The sequence below is a fragment of the Populus alba genome, chromosome 14 (assembly GCF_005239225.2).
Source record: "Populus alba chromosome 14, ASM523922v2, whole genome shotgun sequence".
NCBI classification, from domain to species: Eukaryota; Viridiplantae; Streptophyta; class Magnoliopsida; order Malpighiales; family Salicaceae; genus Populus; species Populus alba.
This window is the reverse complement of record NC_133297.1, coordinates 12,741,136-12,762,331: the sequence shown is the minus strand read 5'-3', so window position 1 is coordinate 12,762,331 and position 21,196 is coordinate 12,741,136. Positions and strand designations below refer to the sequence as shown.

The 21,196-nt window shown below is 35.7% G+C and overlaps 2 protein-coding genes across 3 annotated transcripts; both read right to left on the bottom strand.

Annotated features, from left to right (window-relative positions):
- Positions 1-2,078: 2,078 nt before the first annotated feature.
- Positions 2,079-3,581, bottom strand: LOC118031220 (U-box domain-containing protein 27). Its single transcript, XM_035035596.2, has one exon. The coding sequence runs from the start codon at positions 3,500-3,502 to the stop codon at positions 2,267-2,269; it is 1,236 nt and encodes a 411-aa protein (XP_034891487.1). The 5' UTR covers positions 3,503-3,581; the 3' UTR covers positions 2,079-2,266.
- A 6,167-nt stretch (positions 3,582-9,748) lies between these two features.
- Positions 9,749-16,836, bottom strand: LOC118031092 (PH, RCC1 and FYVE domains-containing protein 1). Of its 2 annotated transcripts, none has more exons than XM_035035497.2 (9): positions 16,173-16,836; positions 15,044-15,130; positions 14,333-14,422; positions 14,121-14,207; positions 13,924-14,043; positions 11,604-13,706; positions 11,345-11,491; positions 10,542-11,036; positions 9,749-10,245 (listed from the first exon to the last, which is right to left on the bottom strand). In XM_035035497.2, exons 1-9 carry the CDS (start codon positions 16,218-16,220, stop codon positions 10,192-10,194), a joined length of 3,231 nt encoding a protein of 1,076 aa, XP_034891388.1. In that variant the 5' UTR covers positions 16,221-16,836; the 3' UTR covers positions 9,749-10,191. The 2 variants fall into 2 exon arrangements, with proteins under 2 accessions (XP_034891388.1, XP_034891308.1); XM_035035417.2 differs by having other exon boundaries at positions 10,531-11,036; positions 16,173-16,825.
- Positions 16,837-21,196: the final 4,360 nt, after the last annotated feature.

Genomic DNA, 21,196 nt, shown 5'->3' with positions numbered 1-21,196 from the left:
ATATCCCTAATTACTCTCAACATTTTCCATTCATTAAATCTACCAGCACAGATCAGGTAATTACTTCACAAGTCTTCTAAAAAACCGGAGTCAGTTTTGTGTTCTCAACTTCTTTTCACGAGTCTTGTAGGCGAACGGGTCTCGAAAACATCGTGGTCTCATTTTCGTCAAGAGAAACTTTACAGGACGTCCAAATGCCCGTGTTTGCACAGGAAGAAAATGGTTCTGTTAAAATAAAATGGGAAACAACAACCCAATAGGCATCAAGCCCATGGACTTTACAGGATTCTAGCCTATCCGCACAGCCTACAAGGCCCAATGGTGCACCTACAAAAATTAATAAAACTAGCGACAAAAATTTGCAGCCTTGTTTTTTTCTGCCATGGGCCGAAACTGTAATGGCATGTAGCAACAACACCAATGTGATTTTTCCGGCTGTGGCAAAGCTAGCTCTTCCTATAGAACAACCAGAGTGAGTGGACGTAGATGCTGTTTGGTATTTTGACCGTGGATGAAATTCACCTGCAACCATAATTTTTATCGTTTGATAATGTTGTTATCATAGTTTTTTAATAATGAGTCCCACCATTAACTATGGTGCAATCTCAACTATCAAGAAGCAGCTCTTGGCTGCTTCTTGTAACGGGAAAATAAGCATGGCTCCATTGTTCTTCTAAACAATGGAGCCATGCTCCACTATTCACGTGAACAGTGGAGCATGGCTTCATTGTTCATCCATTTTCTTCAATGAATAGTGAAATTGATCCGACTGGACTGGTTCGGTTCAAAGCTAAAAATGCATTGAATCGAGTCCGATCCAACAAAATAATTTTTTTTATTAATTGTGTTTTATTCAAAAAACTAGTGTTAAACATTATTCAATAACTACATAAATTAGACGGAGATCGCTTGATGACACCACATTTACATAATTTGATCACAATTTTAATTTTATTCATGATTATATTTTACTTGATGTTGTTGCGCTCTTACAAAATTTGTGAAAACTATAGTCCTTGTCAGATACATTTCATACGTGATGGAATTGTAGATAATTTAATGAAACAATAAAAAATATTTTATATAAAGTATTATTTATTTCATGATGTAATAACAATAGTTAAATCTACAATATTTAAATTAAAAACCATCAATATTAATATATATATATATATATATATATATATTATTTTATAACTTCAATTTCAAAAGCATTCTTAACCAAACACATTAAACTACTTTTTGTTCAGCCTCAATTTCAACCACAGTTTTAACCAAACATTTATTTTTTCAAACCAACCTCAACTAAAAGTATTTTTTATAAAACAACTTTTTTCAAGCCACAACCATAACAGCTACTACAATATCAAACACGCTCTGAAAATTGGTCCAGTTGAATTATCCGAGGAAGATACAACGAGCCATTCCAATTATATACAATCAAGATGGAGTTCGGCGAGGAAATTATGATAGTACCTAATTTCAATCAATAAATACTTTATTCTTAATCCTAATAAGCTATTATTTTTCTGTGCTACGTGGAAAAGTATAAATATTCAAAAAAAAAAATGTTAACAAAACCCAATATCATCTCATCCAAGTTAACATGTTGAATATGCAATATGATTGCGATACCGACATAACTTTTTTAAAAGTAAACTAAATAAAATTATAAAACTTAATTACTGTTGAAGGATAAAACAACAAAAAAAAATAAAGGCAACAAATTGTTTTTTGAAAAAATTGCGTGAAACAATTCTGGGTTCAATAAAAACAATATTAATTTGTCAAAATATTTATTCGTCAATAAAAACAATATCGATTCTATAATATTGGACACGACTCTCGTGTCCACATTTAGATATAGAGGTTTGATCATGTCAACTTTTATTATTCATTGTAATGTCATCCCAAAATTGACAGCAATGGTGTCAGGGATCACAAACAAGCAACGAACGCCGTGATTAGTGTACAGGCTGGGGAATAAAGAATATGGTATATAAGAAAGTCCTAACAAAAATTGGCCTGAAGAACATTCTGTGCAAAGGAAAGGAAAAAAATAAAAACACAGCATAAAATGATATAATTGTATAAATTTTCATTAGACTGGAAGCTGAGCTTCAAATTCAAAATCCATTCAAGATCAAGAGTAAAACAATTGAGCATTTTCTTCTTTTCATGTGTGTACGTTAATGTTTTTATGTTAAAAAGAAACTAATTTCACATCATCCACAAAAGCATCATCAGATTCAGCGTCTCCAAGAATTTAACAAGGCATGATATGAGTAGTTTTGGTCTCGTAACTCACCGCGCCACCAAGGCCGCCACCATTTTTACAGCCAAGTCTTAAAACCTTGATCAAGTCACCACACATCCTCCTTACATTCCCTTCCCCTACTTCACTTTGCATAATCAACAAGACTTTTGTCACTCCATTGCTCCTCACCACTCTCTCCAGCACCTTCTCATCCCTAAACAGACAACACATGCTCCACAGCACCACCACGGCATCCTCCGTTGCCGTTTTTGAGACCTTCATTAATCTCTCCACTATCGCCCCTGCGCATGTCGGGTCAACGCTTATCGCTGACCGTCCATCCGCACACGTACAAATCATTGACAATACCTTCAGTGACTTTTCCACGACAGAAACGGCAGCGTTTTGGCTCAACAGCATGTTCGATAGAACTCCAACCAGTCCGAGTTGAACTAGCCGAGTCTTGATTGACCGAGTTATAGACACCGAAATCAAAAACGACAGGACCACTTCGTTTAAATCCTGATGGTCGTTTTCAATTTTGAGAAGTTGTAATAGAACCGGCAAGACGTCCTGTGTCCCTGCAACGAGCTGTTTTGATTGGTTGTTTATTGTAATTGACTCCAAAACGGTGACGCATGCGATATTGTACTCCAAACTTCCGTTTCGCAAAACAGAAATAAAGGAAGGCAGGCAATTCAAATTTGATGTGAAGACTAATTCGTGCAATTTCTCATTGACTCCATTTTCAAGCAAAACTGAACTTAAAACCCTGATAACCGACTCCAGAACACGAATTGGCACGCAATTTGTGTTCAAAACACCCACGATCGCCTCCAAAAAACCATCAAAGCTGACCAAAAACCTTCGGCTGACCTCTCCACAACTAACAAACTCTACAATCGAATCCAAACACCTCTCTATCTTTCCGCTCTTAATTTCTTCAATCCAAGCCCTGACTTTCTCTTCGGAAACTGCCGGATCGAGAGCAGAGGATTTGGTGGCGGCTGTGGTGGTCCAGAGGTTGATGAGGCGTTGGAGAGTGAGGTTAGGAACAAAGTCCTTGGAGGAGAGGATTTGCATGGTGGCGGGACAGGTGTCGTGACCGGAGTCGAGCCAATGTTGAATACTGGAGCGATCGTATGTGACGCCGGTGCAGAGACTTACGGGAGACTTCATTACGTCGAGAGAGATTGGACAGCGAAAGAGGCTGGGTACAGTTATGCAGAGTTCGTCTCTCCCCATTCTTCTGAGAAAAAAAAAAAACAGAGAGAGGCAAAGGTTGGGGACAGGAGACGGAGGGGTTTTGTAGGGGAAGGAAGGAAGGAGTCAAAGTGTAACGTCGGGTTTTTTTCTTAGTCAAATTTTCAATTTGTTTTTATATTTTTAATAAAAAGGATGAGCTGGAATTGAACTGTGCGCGGTCCAATTATTTTTTAAAAAGCAATTTAATTTTTATTTTAAAATTTTTTAAAAAATATTATTTTTTAATATATTTATTTTTGAAAAAAAAAACCTCTGTCGCTGTCCCAGCATCCTTTAAAATTAGTATGCACCGCGTTACCGGTGCAGCTCTTCTTCCTTTGGTGGTCCCCTACCCCCCTTCAAGGTATTTTCCGACCCTCTTTTCTTTATTTATTTTCCTTATAAGTAGGGCATAATTTTATTTTTATTCAAAAGTATCTTCAATGTTTGAAAGATTGCTTGGACATGGCAGGATAGAATAACTAGGTCAAGTTTCACTTAGTTTTTCTATTAAAAAAATAAATCATCTTAAAGATATTGAAGTGTGAATCGGTTCACTTATTTAAAATAAATAAAAATACAAAGATGAATCTCTTCTTTCAAGAGAAATAATCCCACCCACCAGAAGAAAACACGGTGAGAGATACATGAACATTTTTCTGGTCCATGAGAGCGTCTGTCACGAAATAAACGAAAGTCAAATTGTGTTACGTATGTACGACTACTCAAGATTTCTTATTTCACGATTAGGAGTAGGGCAGGGCCACGTAGACTTTTTGAACCTTCCATTAGTCCAGTGTGGAGTCCAATTTGGTGTTCCCTTAGCGTTGGGTTTTAATTTATTATTATATTTTTTTAGGTACAAATATGTATTAATTATTTTTTTTTAGTTTAACGTAAGTATCCGGACTAGCTTGCGTGTACCTCGATTAATTCCACGAGCTCTGAAGTTAACGACCATGTAAGCTTTTAGTGAAAATCATATGAACAATCTAAAACTCGAACCTGAAACCACAGAAAAAACAAACCTCTCGATCTCAAGTTTTTATTACTTACATCACTAGATGGTTGTATTAATTATTAGTATTATGAGTAGGTGAGTTTCTTGTACGTGAAGATTTTGAACGCAGAGGATTCAACTCAAAAGAAGAAATTTAATGCAGAAAAGAGGGGTGTTTGAAACTTTCAATATAATGCCTTCCGTTAGACAAGAAAACGCATTCACTCGCGTGCTTTCCTTACTGTTGACCGATCACCTAACTTGTTTTCTTTACATGTGATTTTCTCCGATGATCCAATCTCAAATCCACAATAAATTCATGTAGAAAAATGATTCATGGTCTTGATCCACAAGAAAAATCATTTATCTTACAAAGAAAATACTTTAAAAAGTCAGATACTAATCACATTTCTCTAGATTAATTAAATAATTCTAATATCATAAATATTATAAAGAAAGCTCTTGCATCAATGTTTAGGTTATTCCATATTTTTTTTAAAAAAAAAATAGACAATATAGTCTCGTGTGAAAAAATACAATTAAAGACTATAAACAAGCCATTACATCATACTTCTTTTTAATCTGTAATGTTGTCTTTAGATGGAAATCAAATCCTGTAACGGAATCCATTTGTTTTAATCATTCCACTTAATTTGTTTTAGCTAGTTTGGCATGTTTGAAATTGTGGTGGTTTTTACTGTTGTGATTTATAAAAATTAGTTTAATGAAATTACTTTTAGTTATGGTGTGTTTATTAAAATATACATTTAATTTAAACTGTGGTTAAAATTATTAATGACTAAAAAACAGCTATTCTAGACCATATGCATCCTCTCCAAAGTCCAATTCCAAGCTCTCAAGTCTCAACCTCCTAAAAATCTAAAACTTCCTTACGCTTAGGCCCAAATATGCTTTAAGGTCATATCTCCCTCCTGGACTCCACCTTCCCTTTAGGCTTGCCCAGGCCACACACGGCAACGCAGCCGAAATGGATATGACATGGCAATGCGCAACGGCCCATCCATTTCCTGAGCTCAACATTACAAGTCAATGAAGAAACGACGTGAAGAAATTAGCAAAGTTATGTCTTTTATAAAAAGGAATTGGCAAAGTAAAATGTCCACAAAAGTTGTGATTCTAATCTTGTGACTTGTTAATCATCGAGCAGCAGGTGTTGAATTGGCACTGAAAAAACAGGCTCTTCAACCCTAAATGGAGTTTTAGATGACACGTTTTGCCTTGAGCTACGCACATATTATTGCTAGACTGCGAGTCTATGGATATAGACATGACGACAATGTTTCGCATCATCGCGAAATTTGAGGAGGATAACTTGGACGGACAACTGTGAAATCGATAAAAGCACATATCAACTTCGAAAAGCCTCGATTCTATTCGCATATTATTATTATAATAACTTCAAAACTATTGGTGGCTTCACTTTCATGTTATAAAAGGGTAAATAAATTGTTTTTGTTTACTTAATTCAAGAGGAAAAGGTCTGTTTTTCTCATATCTCAGAAGAAATTCGAGATTTGAGTCTAAACTTCTAGCCAAAATTGCACGAGAGAAGAAATAAGAGAAGGGATGTTCGCCTACCTGGCCTACTCCTTCCTCTGAAATATTTTATCAATGGAGGAATAATATCATTTTTTTAATAAAAAAAAAATGAATCTGATCTAGGATGTGATAACTTTAATTCATCGAAGAAAAACCCCAACCTTATCTAGTGTTCAGAAATGACTCCACATGCAGAGACTAGTCACTTGAACTTTCAATCCAGAGAAAACCCACAAGCTCCACAAGAATGCTAGTCACTTCTGTCCCTCGATCTTAAAATCGGCCTCTTCGACTCAGCCTCTCTCTTTTTAGCGCACCCATTTATTAACCCTATTTATTGAGCATCCGTACCCTCCCTGTTACAGCAATTGAGATAAAATTAAGAACAATCCAATAAAGTTAGTAAAAAAAAAAAGTGGAAATCAATGAAAGAGAGCTAAAGATCTCGTCTTGCTCACACCTCCGACAGTGCGGATTGGGAGACACTCCTTTAAATTAGGGGAAAGGGGAGATGACACCATGTACTCGAAAGGTCTTTAAAGGGTCCTAAGCGGATTAGCAAAGGGACAAATTTCCCTGAGGAACCTGACACAACAGTTCAAGCCTGTAGCCGGCCATTAAGTATGGTATGGACCCATGTAGACACCTAACCATGCTACACAGCTCCCTCTTTTTCTCCAAATCTTTTATCCTTTTTCTTCCATTTTGTAAATATACTTTTGGCCTTGATGTCTCATGAGTACATGTTCACTCAAGACACTCTTCCTAGAGACCCGTTCAATCCACGGGTCTCTCGGTACAAATTTAAATGCGCAGACTATTTCTTAGGGCAATTAATTAATTTTACTTGGTCTTGTACGTTAATTAGTCATCGCATGTTATTAATTTCCAAACACGATAAACAGAACACAACCCACAATAGGTCAATGTAAAGGCACATGCCGGCCCAGCATTTACTTCCCCATGTTTCCACATTTCCTCCTTGTTCGAATTTTGTTTAGCACTTCATCCATGCATTTCCTTTGCAAACAAGCCACCTCCAATACCACCATCATACCGAACTCACTATTTATTACTGGTGTGTGTGTGTGTCTGTATATACATATCCTATGCATGAGTTTTTGTAGCTATCAGTCATTTCCTTTGTAAACCTTCTGGCTTACTACACCCTCCCTCTCCTGTCGGACTCTCTCTCTCTCTCTCTCTCTCCTCCTCCCTCCTTACACAGTCATCGTTTGTTTTTGGGTTGCTTATATGGGTAGGAGTCATCTGGTTCTAGTTCTATGGTTACTCTTGCTCGCACCATTTGTTAGTCATACTTATGGCTCGAGGCAGACTAAGATTTTCAAGATGATTGAACCGAATTCTCAGAATTCTTCACCGGGTACTTTCTCGGGGTTCTTCCCAAAGGGAATGCCGATCCCCCCATCTGGTCCTTCGAAGAAGCACAATGACATCGGTTTACGAAGTTCCGATCCATTGCCATGAATAAGAGTCCACGACTCGAGTGATTACTTGTGTCTTTCAATTATTTCACCACTCGTAGAAGCAGGGTATGTATATCACTAGATGGGGACTGGCTATTAGGTTATTTGTTCAACTTCTTGGCATTTCTCTTTTTTTTGCTCCATCTCATGAGAGAACTTTTTATTTTTGTTAAAGATCTCATGATCATGAGGAAGCAAAGATTAGTTACTCGAGCTTACAGAGAAACATCGTCTAGTATGGACTTTCCTTCTCTTGAAGGATATTCTAAGATAGTTTTAGCATTTGCTTATCTCGTTCCTGGTTGGAATAGAATGACAGAGACAAAACTGGAAGGAAAATATTTTTTTTGTAAACACATGCTATAAATATTTGTAACAAACTTGCAGTATTCTTTTCGTCCTGCCTGCCTGCCTATATAGCTTCGAATCTTGCCAAGTCTAGAATTGCTGAGGCATTCTTGGATTTTAGACGTTGTTGAATTTCATTATTTTGTTACTTCATCATTCGTGACATGTAATTGTTCTTCCGAAATACATGATCCAACCCTTTTTACAAAGTCGATGCTGCTGTTATTCTACTCGTACTGTCTAATTAATGGGCTCGGCGGATTCTCATGATTAATCTTAGCTTTTTGCTGACCTGAACTGTGAATGCGTGCAAGAAATAAACAGTTGATCAAAGTGACCTTACACACTCATGAGCTATGCAAAGGAGGGACAATGGTGGTACCCTGTTCCTTTCCTTTTGATTGATCTGATATAACATTTAGTACTCGATTGGGTGCTGGTGGTGGTATTTGTTGTTGTTTTTTATAAAATTTTATTTTTTAAAAAATTAATATATTTTAGTATTTTTAGTTAATATTAAAATAAATTTTTAAAAATAAAAAAATATATTATTTAAGTATAAGTTATACCATAACTCCATGGTTTATATTTGTAAGATATGGTGGTGATTAAACGACCAGTATCTCAACCTCCACCATGCATATTTCACTGCATAAACTTTTAGCTTTATCTCAAGGCCGGCTGCTAGTGTTACGGCTGCTAGGTAGACATGAAGCTACAAGTAAAGACTTTGAAGGAAGTAACCTTGTTACAGTGATGACGGAAGCGACAACATAGGATGTACAAAGGTCTGCTCTGAGCATTTATGATACTCGTTCAGTGCTGGAACCCACACGTAACTTTATAGGTGTTTTATAATTCTTCTCACAGTTTAAAAAAAAGTTTCGAGAGAAATCATACGTTTTGGAAATACTAAAAGTATTTGTAAAATATAATAGTTTAAATACAAATGCTATTCTTTTTTTTATTTATTACCAATAATTTTATTTTTTCTTACTTTATTTCTCTTTAGGACCACATTACTTTACCTTCTTATCTCCTTATCCATATTAAATCTTATCTTTTAATCATTATTTTTTTTATAAAATTTTAAATTAACTTTTGATGAAATTAATTTTTTTTTTTTTTTAAAGAAAACATCACCACACAAACACTTCAACCAATTCCCATTAGCGATTCTACACCATTAATATAGGAAATTATGCTCACGCTATATTATTTTTTAAATATTTTTTTAATCTATATTATTCTCACAATTTTTAACAATTTACGTTATTTTCAAAAAAAAAAAAATCCCTAACTATTCAAAAGGTTTTCCGCAGTACCCGACGATTCTACGAACTTCGATCTGAGACGATATTATTACAACCATGTGAGATCAGGCTAGGATGCGAGATGTAGTCGAGACAACAGATCCAGAAATTGAAAGTATAAAATGGCTGCTACATCCAGGGTGATACAGGAAAGGAAGTAATATTACTTCATTGATTATTTTAACTACCAAATGCTCAGTATTTCATGGCCAAATCGTAATTTTAAAACCCAATCTAACCTGACAGGTTAACCTGAAACCCAAAATTGAAACCGAACTAGGTTTATGAAAAAATAAAAGTACTTAAAAACCTAGTTGAGCTGGTAAATTCACCGATAACCCGGTCAAAACCCGTAACTCAAGTTTTGAGTGAAATCTGCCACCGGACGGGTTTAAAAACACCGGACAACCACACAATTCAAAACCCTTCTACGGCGCAGCCACAGCTGACTGGCATTTGCTGTGTTGTCTATGATCTGATTTAAACTTGTCTAAAACAATGAAATGCAGGTCAAGGTATTCGGGGAAAATCCGGGAAATAAACCTACCCATAACAAAGAGGATTGATATAAAAGGGACCCAAAAACTCAGTATGGATGGCTGGAGAGCCAGGAACAAAAACTTTCTTGCCTGGATTGTCGCAATTGATGCTTTTTTATATACACTACAATACAATAGATATAAAAGGGTTAGATACCCCAGCAGAATTAAATGGAAGAAATAAATTAAGGGGATGAGAGGAGGAGAACATCAATCAAAAGAAAAGAGGACAGAGAGAGGGCAATTGGCTTTCCTTCATCTTTGCTTAACCTTAAAACCGTTTGTTTTCGAAGGTGCAAGATATGCTAACAGCCTCCCCCCTCCAGCATTCTGTTGCTAAGGTAGAGAAGCAGAGGACATGCCTCCCTCTGATCTGCGAGCTGCCTGGCCACTAACTGATGATTTGTCTGAACCTCTAACATTGTACTTCTCATACACTTTTTCACGATTCTCCGACCACCAAGTTTCTGCTTGGTGCTCCCCAAATCTTCTCCGACTGCAGATAAATTAATAGTAACAGACATAAATGAAACGATTAAGAGATCAAATCAGCTCTGATTAAGATGATTTCAAACTTTTGCAAGGTGAAACGTTGATGTAATACTATCAAAGCTCATGTTCAGAATGATCTATGACTGTTTATAAAAATGCAATCTTGAATTTATAAAAAAAGCCTATCAGCAACGTCATGTTAACCAATTGTTTAGATTTTTTCTAGCTCTATGCCATACAAAATGAGTGAGTCATTAATATCTAAAATAAAAATGAAATAAAGAAGTACCTGAAGCGCACCCGTTTGAGATCTCTAGTTCCATCACGCAGGGAAACAAGAGTGATATACACTCCAGGCTCATACTGTTCAATCCACTCAGCCTCAACGTGATTACCATTAGCAACCAATGATGAATCCCTCGATTTCATACCATTCTCGCCATCTTGAGGAGACCGAGGTTCCTTCCTGGCAACAGCCTCTGACACAGTATTACAACTTGGCTGATCCCCTCCACCATTGGACAGTCTCACATCTGGATGGTCATCCCTCCCATTGGCTCCAGGTGAATCCCGGACTGACTGAGTGATACCTAGAGTTCCATTTATTGAAATTGAGTCAATCCTTGTCGGGGAAGCCAAGGAAGTTCCACTGATAGAATCAGATCTTGAATGCCATTCTCCATTTGCATCAGGAAAATGAACGCCATTTGTCTCCAAACCATTTGGTACGTAAGCTGGTCTCAGGCTCTCAGTGTCATAGACCCCAGGCGGCAGCCTCTCAGCCATATCCTTGAGCTGGAATTGATAAGTGTAGAAATCATTAGTACAAAACAAGAGTAAGTCAAGAAAACGAGAGGAAAATTTCTAACAACAATATAAAAGACAAGGATATGCTCCAATGGCTATAATGGGAATGTTAGCTACCTAAATTAATCGCAACCAGTGTTTCATTCCTTCAGAAATCTATTCTATCAAATTCATATAGATTTGATGGGGTGGATGCATATCGTGACATACATCATAATCATGGTACAGAGATCAAACAAAAATTTCCAAAATTCATTAACATGGAACCAATGATCAGTGGGCAAAAGCAGACTTACCTGTGCAGTAAGTGACTTTATAACATCTTTTGCAGCTTTGGACTTAGCTGATTCTTCGGCGGCTACTGCCATAGCTTCTTGTACCTTCTTAGCAGATTTCTGGAGCTCTGATTCTTGGAATTCACATCTCTGTCTTAGGCTCTCAACCTAAACAAGATCAATACGCATCAATGATCAAACCCGGCCCAAAACATAAAAACCTGACTTAATTCATTCAGAAACATGTGATTAATTTTTGCGGAAAACTCAGCCAGCATACCTGTGTACGCAGCTTAAGCACTTCTTGATTCAAAAGTTCATTTGTTTTCTTCAAACTATCAGCTATACTTTTGGAAAAGGAAAGTCCTGAAGTTGTTGGGACAGGCGTTGCAGAACGTGGGGGGCTAGGTCTCCTTGAGAAGGGCGACACGGATCTGGAACTTACTCCAGATGGTGTAAGAACAGGTTTGGGAACCTTTGGTCGCAGATCAATAGTGGTAGACAAAACAACATCTTTCAGCTGCAACAAAGAAGGTGCTTGAGAAGACCGAACAAGAGAAAACGTATCAGCTTTCTTTCCTTGTTTGGCTGCTTTGCTATCTAATTGCTTAATCAAATCCAAATTTGAAGGCGTTGTTAATTTCGACAACCTTAAATCAGCCTTGTCCAGCCTGTCCTTGTTTTCACCTGAAAGGCGAGGTCCAGCATTTCTTCTGTTGGTGTTACTAGCATCCGACACCTTATTTAGTTTGGTAAAACAGGAATCACAGACACGATATGGTTTGCTGGGATTAGGAGCTAAGGCTGCTCTTGTTGCTTTTCTGGAACTGCATGAATGGCAGTGAACAAGTCCACAGTTATAGCAGTTATGCCTTTTACGTGTGAACCCAAAAGCCTGTCTGCAGGATGAACATTGAGATTGCTCAGAACCAGATACCCATTTATGGAGGCATATAGCTGCAGAATAGTTTGCACCGCATGCAATATATTTTACATGTTTATCCTTCAAAGCTTCAACTAGAGTAGGTGTTTTTCGATCTTCAACATCTCCATGACCCAACCTGCCATTGGCACCCTTTCCCCAGGTATAAACCTCATTTCTGGATGTCAAAACCGCTACATGATATGCACCACAAGCAATTTCTTCAACAGATTCTCCAGAAAGCTTATCTTCTACCAAGCAGGGTGCCTTTCCATCAGCATAAGGATTTCCAAGTTGACCATAAACAGTACTGCCCATTGTGAATACATGTCCTGATGTGGTCAAGCCAACAGTTAAACTATGTCCACAAGCAATTTTGTGAAAATTGTAATCAATTAATGCTGGCACACATGTGGGTTTAAGCTTAGGTTCTTTGTCTCCATGTCCAAGACGATTTTTGTCTCCATCGCCCCAGGTAAATAATTTTCCAGATGACACGCTGGAACTTGAATGTGTGACAATAACCTCCACCACAGCAGCAGTATGCCACACGCCACAAGCAACAGCAATAGTCCTCAACCCAGCGAGTGATTCAACTTCTCTAGGATAGGCAATATTTTCTCTGTTTCCATGTCCCAAGACACCAAACGTTCCATCACCGAATGTAAAAAGCTGCCCTGTTGATGTCACCAAGGCTGTATGCCACGGACCACATGTTACAGAAGCAACTTGAAGACCCTCAAGAGGACCAGAGATTCTCTTGGGTATCCAGTGACTAATATCAGTGCCATGACCAAGAAGCCCCGCATAGTGCATCCCATCTCCCCATGTATAGATTTCCCCAGCCATTGTAACAGCACAAGTATGGAATTCTCCACATGCTATAAAGTCAACAGTAGTCATTGCCAAAGACTCAACCAGGCGAGGTTGAATAACATCTTTCCCAACGCCATGGCCAAGCCTTCCACCAGATTCTTCACCCCATGTAAAAACTTCACCCTGCCTTGTGACCATTGCAGCATGTCTGAATCCACAGGCAATATGATGTACATCTAAAACTACATTAGATTCTAAGGGCCTGGGAAGAAGCACATCGGCTCTAGTGCTCAAATATGTGGCATTCTTATCAGCCCCGACCTTGACAGCATTATCACATATAATCTCACCCCATACGTATACATCACCTAAGGCATCACAGTCATCTGGTGCAGAGCCATGACTGGAAGTGCTGGGAGCACTAGAAACACTAACTCTAAAAGCATCTGAACCAGAACCTTTGACTTGCATATTTGTGTTTTCTGATGCTACATGTGACCGATCAGAATGTGGAGAACTCTCAAGCTGAAAATTCTTCGGAGAAGTATTTGGGTTGAAACTGACAGAAACCTCTGGAGAGCTAATATCTCGTGAAATACTAACAGAACTGTCACTAGCACTGTTTGGTGTTAAATCTCTGCCATCCTGAAATCAGAAATTTTCATGACAAACAATACACAGCAGCATAATTAGGAAACAACAATGAACTTTGCACTGAAACAAGAATATAGCATCACTAATGTAATGAACAAAGAAAACAAGACAGAACTCCAGAGTCAAGATAGGGTACAGGGAAGGAAGAGAGGAAGAGGAGGAAGTACGAGGTGAAAATTAACTAAAGTTTCATTAGGTATAGAATTACATCAAGATAGAGGCCCCCGTCACTCCATCCATCGATTTTGGAGCGCCCACCTTGACCAGAGATTATTAATGCCTTCAAGCCTGCAATCCACACCTCCGCCTCAACTTTGTCCTTGCAAATCTGAAAACATGACATATAAGATTCACAATTTAAGCAGATAAAGAAGAAAAACACAACTTCATAACTTCATCCCATACCAGATCGAGGGACCGCTTCCCGTTGTTGTATATAAGAGAAAATGATAAATAGTCCTTTTCAGGACGGAGATATCGTTGAAAAACAGCCTGGTAGCACATTAAGAGAAAACAAATAGAACGAGTTTATATAGTATATACAAGAACAGAATCATTAAATATACTATGCTATGCTAAAAACATAAAACAGATATGAAAGTGATGGCAAATCTCACAGTTCTTTGTCCAGGAATAATTTTAGAGACCGAGGCTAACTTCAAACTTCTTTCACCACTGCTTGAAATCCAGATCAAAGTCGTTTCATCCTGTGATTTTTAAACATAAGAAAAGTAGAGTGTTAAAAAGGGAAGGATGGGAGAGAGAAGAGAAGAGCGGGCAATCTGCATGCTGAATGACAAGGCCACAGGTTACATCATATTTACCTAAGAAAGAAACAATCAAACAGTAGAAGACAACACACTAGATGAGCACATGTAGAGCAAATAAGATGACTTGTATTAAAGATGACATGGAATTCTTCACGAAACACACTGACCAGTTCATTAAGTTATTCACTAAAGGCAATATAGATGCTCACTGAAACACCACGTATATAATCTACTGACCGATAACAAACTCCAGTGGACAGGGTACACAGGTTTTGGGCAAAACAATAACGAGCAATTTGATGTGCATCGAAAAATCCCATAAATGATATGTTATATATAATTTTCATAGTTTATTACATATGCATGCCATTGTATGACCATATCTATACATCCTCAGATGATTATAATAATCATTATAAACAACAGTTCGACTGCAAATCACACTGAAGAGGATCATTTGTTTTATGAAAAAGTCATTACCCTAAACATTTAAAACTGAAAATGAGTGCAGTAACAGCTGCGAGTATCCTTGGTCAAATGCACAAGAATCAAACTTACATTAGAAAGTCTAAACGGACAAAACTTAGGCTTTCCCTTGCGACCATATTTAAGAAGTTGAGAACCCTTCTTCAGAGCAATCAATGCCTGCAAGATGCAGAAAGATAATTTACTACCATTGGGATAATACCTTTGGCATGTGGACATTATATTATTCAGTCAATCAAAAAAAGAAAAAGGTGCCAGCTTTGAATTTAGTTCATTATTTTAAACATGTTTTGGCACAGCATGCTTGTTGAGATTATCAAGACATCAAAGATTTCTAAAACGTACAGTTATCAGAGGCACATTATTGCTTGTTATAATCATAACTCGTTATTGGATCTGCTTGAAAGAGATACTATCCCACACCCCATCTTATAAATTGATCTTATCCTTTACAAGTTTGCAAAAAAAAAAAATTCAACCTGCAAGTATTGGCATTGAAAGTATGGCAAATTTGGGTCATTACATATGATGAAAGCTATTGTTGAGTGATCCCATCATAAGTCCAAAAATAATGGTCAATATTGTTCTTGGCATACAATATAGTGTTCTAGTATTAAGTAGAGGCATAAGCACTTGTTCCCTCTAAAATGCACCTTTAAACCCCCACTTCAATTGCTAAAAATAGCCACAGCCAACTAAAAGTTTCAAAAAGAAAAATGGATGAAAATGGTAGTGAAAACATAAGGCATTTTATGGACCGTTAAGACTCTACTCCAGACATAACCAAAAAGAAAGAAGATAAAGAAGAACGATGTATCCTATTTTCACTCGGAGAGTGGATAACTAAAAGCAAGAGAAACAATTTCCTTTAATTTCTCCTCCTTTCAAATAGGCCAACCTGATTCCATGCAAATTTTAAATTGAATTCAAAAACCCAAAAAAAAAAAAAACCCTCAAATTAAGCACTTTTTTCTTTCAAAATTTGTCAAGGTGAAGCAAATTTCCATTTAATTTCTCCACGAATAGAAGAAAATTACAAATAATAATAACAATAAATTCACGCAAAATTCAAAGGCATTTCCCACCTAAATAAATAGATAAAAAAAAAAAGCAACAAAAACTAAACCCAAAAATTTTCAAAAAAAAATCCCAACCTTGACACTAATTAAACGCACGCGTGGGTAGAGAGAGAGGATGGTACCTGCTCGATGTCACGTTCGGCATTACCGTAGCTAACAAGATCTGCCATTCCATGTGAAGATATTTACGAAAACACAACCTCCCTCTCCGATCGCTCACCGGAGCTCCGTTCATCATATACCATCTACTTCCTCTTCACATCAATACCCCTCGCTCTCTCTAGCAAAAAAATCAGCTCTTTACAGATCTATAATTCTCTCGAAAACCACCAAAAAAATCAAGTCAAAGCCGGTGATCGCCACTGTTGACTAAGAAGATTAAAGAGCGAAGAGCGGTTCCTACGGTGAAAGAAGTCGGTTTTGTGGCAGATTGAGAGGATTCCGGCGAGAGAAAGTGGTGGTGTCGGGGAGAGAAACGGAAGGGAAGAGAGACTCTTCGGTTGTTTTTTTGTAAGAATAAAATACAAGTACGGAGAGAGTCGAAGCCAAGATAACAATTGGGAACCTGTGTTAAAAACTAAATTAATATTAAATTACAATGGGGGAGGGGGGAGGTTTTAGTTGTTGTGAGAGCATGAATTCTCCGGAGAGAAAAAAAAATAAGAAAGCTAAGCCACCATTATTGCCCTTCTTATTTTATTTTACTTGGTTATTAGAAAAGGTCTATGATAGTATTCACATATGAAGTATTACTTCTTCTTTTTTTCATTTTTTACTTTTCTAAAGTACTTGTTTGGTGCATCATTTGAATTAGTTCTTAGAAAGATCAATGAGTAGGGGTATGTTGCCAAGATTATTCGTGAAAATGGTTCTCTTCTTCCCTTGATTTCTTTCAAATAAAGTGTGTTCAACGTGGTGGGAGTAGTTTGCTTTGTAATTGGATTAATTTGGGTTAATATTTATGTTGAAATGCTATATTTTATTATTTTTTAAAATGAATTTATAAAATATCAAATTTTATCGATTTTTATTCAGTCAAATAAATTTCACCGAGTTAATATATTTCTTAATTTAATTTAAAACCTGATCCAATTCAAAATCCTGGATTAACCTCTAAAATCGAGCTGAGTTGAACCATGATTTTATATAAAAACTTAATTTTTCTAGAAAATAAAACTTATTATTCATACTATGATTTAAAAATAAGTATAATTTATTTGTTATCATGAGAGAGGGTTTGAAATCTAGGTAATTATTATTATTATTTCAAATCTTGGGTAACATTAAAAGGTTTTTTTTTATTTTTCCATAAATAAAAATTAAAACTTTCTTGGCCCTCCTATCAAAGGTAATGAACTTCCTAATATTTTTTTCTTTAGAAAAAGAAAGAGGGGGGGGGGCATAAAGGAAAAGGCGGGGTAGCCAAACAGGTCCTAGTTATCGGGAGTTGTGAAGAGTTAACGCTCTTGTGTTATGTTGGACTTTCTGCTTTCAGGCTGAGGGAGGAGGGAGGAGGGGGGCCGCACGTAGAGGTAGTGGGGTGTAAGGTAACGGACACGTAACACATTGAGAAGCTTAACGTTTGCCTTGGTACATTTAAGTGACGAAAATGCCTATGATGGAGAGTGACGTGGTGGTAAAAAAGCGGCGGTGTGTACCTGAGTCCAACGCAAGCGCAGGGGTAGGGTAGGTAACTTCCGTTTCGATGAAAAAGAGAGCAAGGATATTGTCGAGCCATTAAAAGAGAAGTCCTGCATGGGTCCCCGGATACGGTGCCGTTTATGACGCTCGGATTTTTGGAGACCAACGAGGAGAATGTATTGTATGGCTTAGGCGAAACCAGATGCCTAGATGTAATATCTTGGGGTTTTTAGTGAATTTGATATCTCTCATGAAATCTAGGGAATTAGGATAATACACGATATTTAGGTTGTATCTAAAATCCGAGGTCTTATAGATATGTCCCATGAGTAGAGAGTTAACGATTCTTTGTCAGGTGTTGAGAGGGAATCCATTTGGTAGTTAGGTTAACAGTGTGTAATGGCTCGGGTCATTTGAGGCTTTTGCTTTTAGATATTGCCACTGGTTCGATGTCCGTGCTACGCCGCAATTTTACATTTTATTTTTATAAAAATTATTGTAAAAATTTATAATATAAAAGTAATATTTTTTAATATTAATAATAATTTTTTTAATTTTTTAATTATTTTATTAATAATATTAATTATAATAGAAATAATAATATTTATAGCACAAATAATACTATTTTTTATATGAATATTTAGATTTATAATAAAAATAATAATATTTATTGCATAAATAAATTATATTAAAAATTTCAAGATGATTACAACATATAATGATATTTTCTATATCGATACTTTGAGTTATAATAGAAATAATAATATTTATAACACAGACAATACTGTTTTTTATCTGAATACTTTGAATTGTAAAAAAAAAATAATATTTTATAAAACATATTATTATATTAACTCGTGTGATTCGATATGGACTCGTCCAGACCCAACTTGGAATACGGATGTGGATGCGTCCAAACCTAACTTGGGTTTCTAGCCACGCTTAGGGATGAGTGTAGATTCGCCCAATCCCAACTTCAAGTTGAGCATAGATGCATCTATACTTTTTAATTATAATAAAAATAAAAATAATTATAACATAAATAATACTTGTCTAATACTTACTAATCACCTAACTTATCAAGTATCACTTATTACAAATTATCAACTCTCTAAGCTTTTTGTATAAAATCACCAAATACTTTAATTATATAAAATAAATCAAATTATTTGAATTAAAAATCAAGTTTCAAATTATTTTAGATTTTAAAACTCATCAATATTCTTGTTTATTTTTTCCATTATAAGTCCTATTTATGAGTATGCAAAACTACAAACAATTGACTTCTATTTTCATTGTCAAAGATCTAAAAACAGCTTAAAAGCTATCAACAACTATGAAGAAAGAAAAAACACGTACACAGGAATAACAACAAGAAAATCACATTACAATTCATCAAATAATTAAATCGTATACCTGGTTTTTGCTCCATGCCACTCTTTTTGAGTCACTCATTAATGCTTCTGATATCTCTTGCTGATAATGAAAAGTGGCAACTTAATTATTCATGAAACTTTATAAATTATTTTTATATCTCTGAGAGGCAATTTAATAAAAATTATTCGTAAAACTTTATTGTCATCACGTATATGAGAGAATATTTTGAAGAATATTATTTCAATCCTTGAACATGCCTACAAAAGAGGCTAACACAGTTTTGTTTTGTAAAATTATTTTTAAAGAAGCTTTTATGACATACATACATGTCAATATGTTACTAAGCTCTAAAAAAATACCTAGATGTATATCATTCACACATTCTTGATTCAGTATAGTGATTTTAAATTTATTTTGAGAGAATTACATTTAGTGTATAAATTGCAATTATCCACTATAATTTGAAAATTACAAGGTTAAGAAAAAAAATTTAGGTGAGATAAAATAACTAAATTATATCCTATATATATTATATCAAAAGAACCTCGAATTAAAGCCTAGGAAGAACCCTAAATTTTATTCTAATCTCTCTCTCTCTTTTTTCTTCACTTCCATTTGAGTGATGGAAAATCAGAATTGAAGTGTCTCATCAACTGCTTTCCAAGGTTTGCTTATACCGTGGTTATTTATTTATTTTAGTTTATTTCCTCTATTTTTTTTTTTAATCACAATCTTCTACTCTCCAAGAAACGATGGCATATTATTTGACAATTGGGACAACAAAAATTGTCAGCGACAATACGTTAACCGAGACATGGATGGAAAAGTTGGGTTAATTTTTTTGGCCTACCAAGTGAAACTTTTCACGGAAAAAGCGAGCGAGTAGAGAAAATGCCGAAGAGATGGTATTATGTGGAGAAACATTGACTGGTCTCCTGCGTTTCTTTTCCCTATAGAATTTACTGGTGTATTTATGGCTTTTAGCGTGAATTGCTTCTTCTTTTTTTAAGTTTTTTTAATTTAAAAATATATTAAAATAATATTATTTTTTATTTTTAAAAAGTTATTTTTCAATATCAGCACATTAAAATAATTTAAAAATACTAAAAAATATTAAAATAAAAAAATTTCAAAAACATATTTGACAAACACAAAAACAAAGATCTTCTACTTGGAGTTTAAATGGCAGAAATCTCTTTTCAGGTAACCAAATACCGTCAATCTGCACTCTATACCCTCAATCATCTAATGAAACTGACGAATGAATTTAAGTTCTTTGATGGTTGCTTAACTTTATAACATCTTTACTTAGTCCTTCTGAGATCATCCTCAGACCAATCCGCCGGGATGGAACCAAAGTTCTTCATCAACTCTCTCTTTTAGGTGAGATTCATACCAACATGTGGGATTGTATAGTGAAAAGGAGTCGGGTTGCAGCACTGTTAATGGCTTTTTTAGGTCCCATCGAGCTGAACTGTGACACCACTATTCTTTTTTTTTTTTTTTTTTTTTTCAGTTTCAAAATACCTTGTTTAAGAAATAAAGATATTAAAATACTATAAACCATACATTCCTGTATGGTGATGTTAAAAGTTATTTATACTATAAACAATTAAATGTAACAATTTAATGATAGTTAATCAATCATTCACTTGGAAATTGGGATCGTTCAAAAAATTTAAACATGGAAAACTTAATTCAGTAAACAAATAAATTTTATTTATGTTATTTAAAATATTTTTTATATTTTTAAAAATGATTAAATAATATATGAGCTAAGAAAACTAATAAAAACACACATAAACAAGCCTACACCCTTGCGTAGCTATAGCTCACATGTAATTGAAGTCGAAAAAGAAATCTCCAGGTATAAAGTATAAACCCTTCTCCTAAAAATAAAATAAAATACATCCACACAATTTGAAAAAAGATTTGAAACAATGAGATTTGAATCTTTATTGGATGTTAACTCGAGGTTTTTGACAAATTGTTTTATATTGACGTGAGTTTAATTTCAAGAAAAAGAAAAAGAAAATCACGTCAGATTGGGTGATCTACCAGAGTCCAATCAGCACTTGATTATAAGGAGACGAGGAGGCTTGGCAGTCAAGGGAACACCAGAACGGAA

What these genes read in the sequence shown, in the direction of transcription:
- LOC118031220 (XM_035035596.2), bottom strand. Translation starts at nt 3,502, where the DNA reads ATGGGGAGAGACGAACTCTGCATAACTGTACCCAGCCTCTTTCGCTGT.
- LOC118031092 (XM_035035417.2), bottom strand. Translation starts at nt 16,220, where the DNA reads ATGGCAGATCTTGTTAGCTACGGTAATGCCGAACGTGACATCGAGCAG. An exon ending in TTATTCCTGGACAAAGAACT is followed by an intron (nt 14,208 to 14,332) that starts GTGAGATTTGCC and finishes ATGTGCTACCAG; the next exon opens with GCTGTTTTTCAACGATATCT. An exon ending in TAAAGTCACTTACTGCACAG is followed by an intron (nt 11,037 to 11,344) that starts GTAAGTCTGCTT and finishes TATCAATTCCAG; the next exon opens with CTCAAGGATATGGCTGAGAG.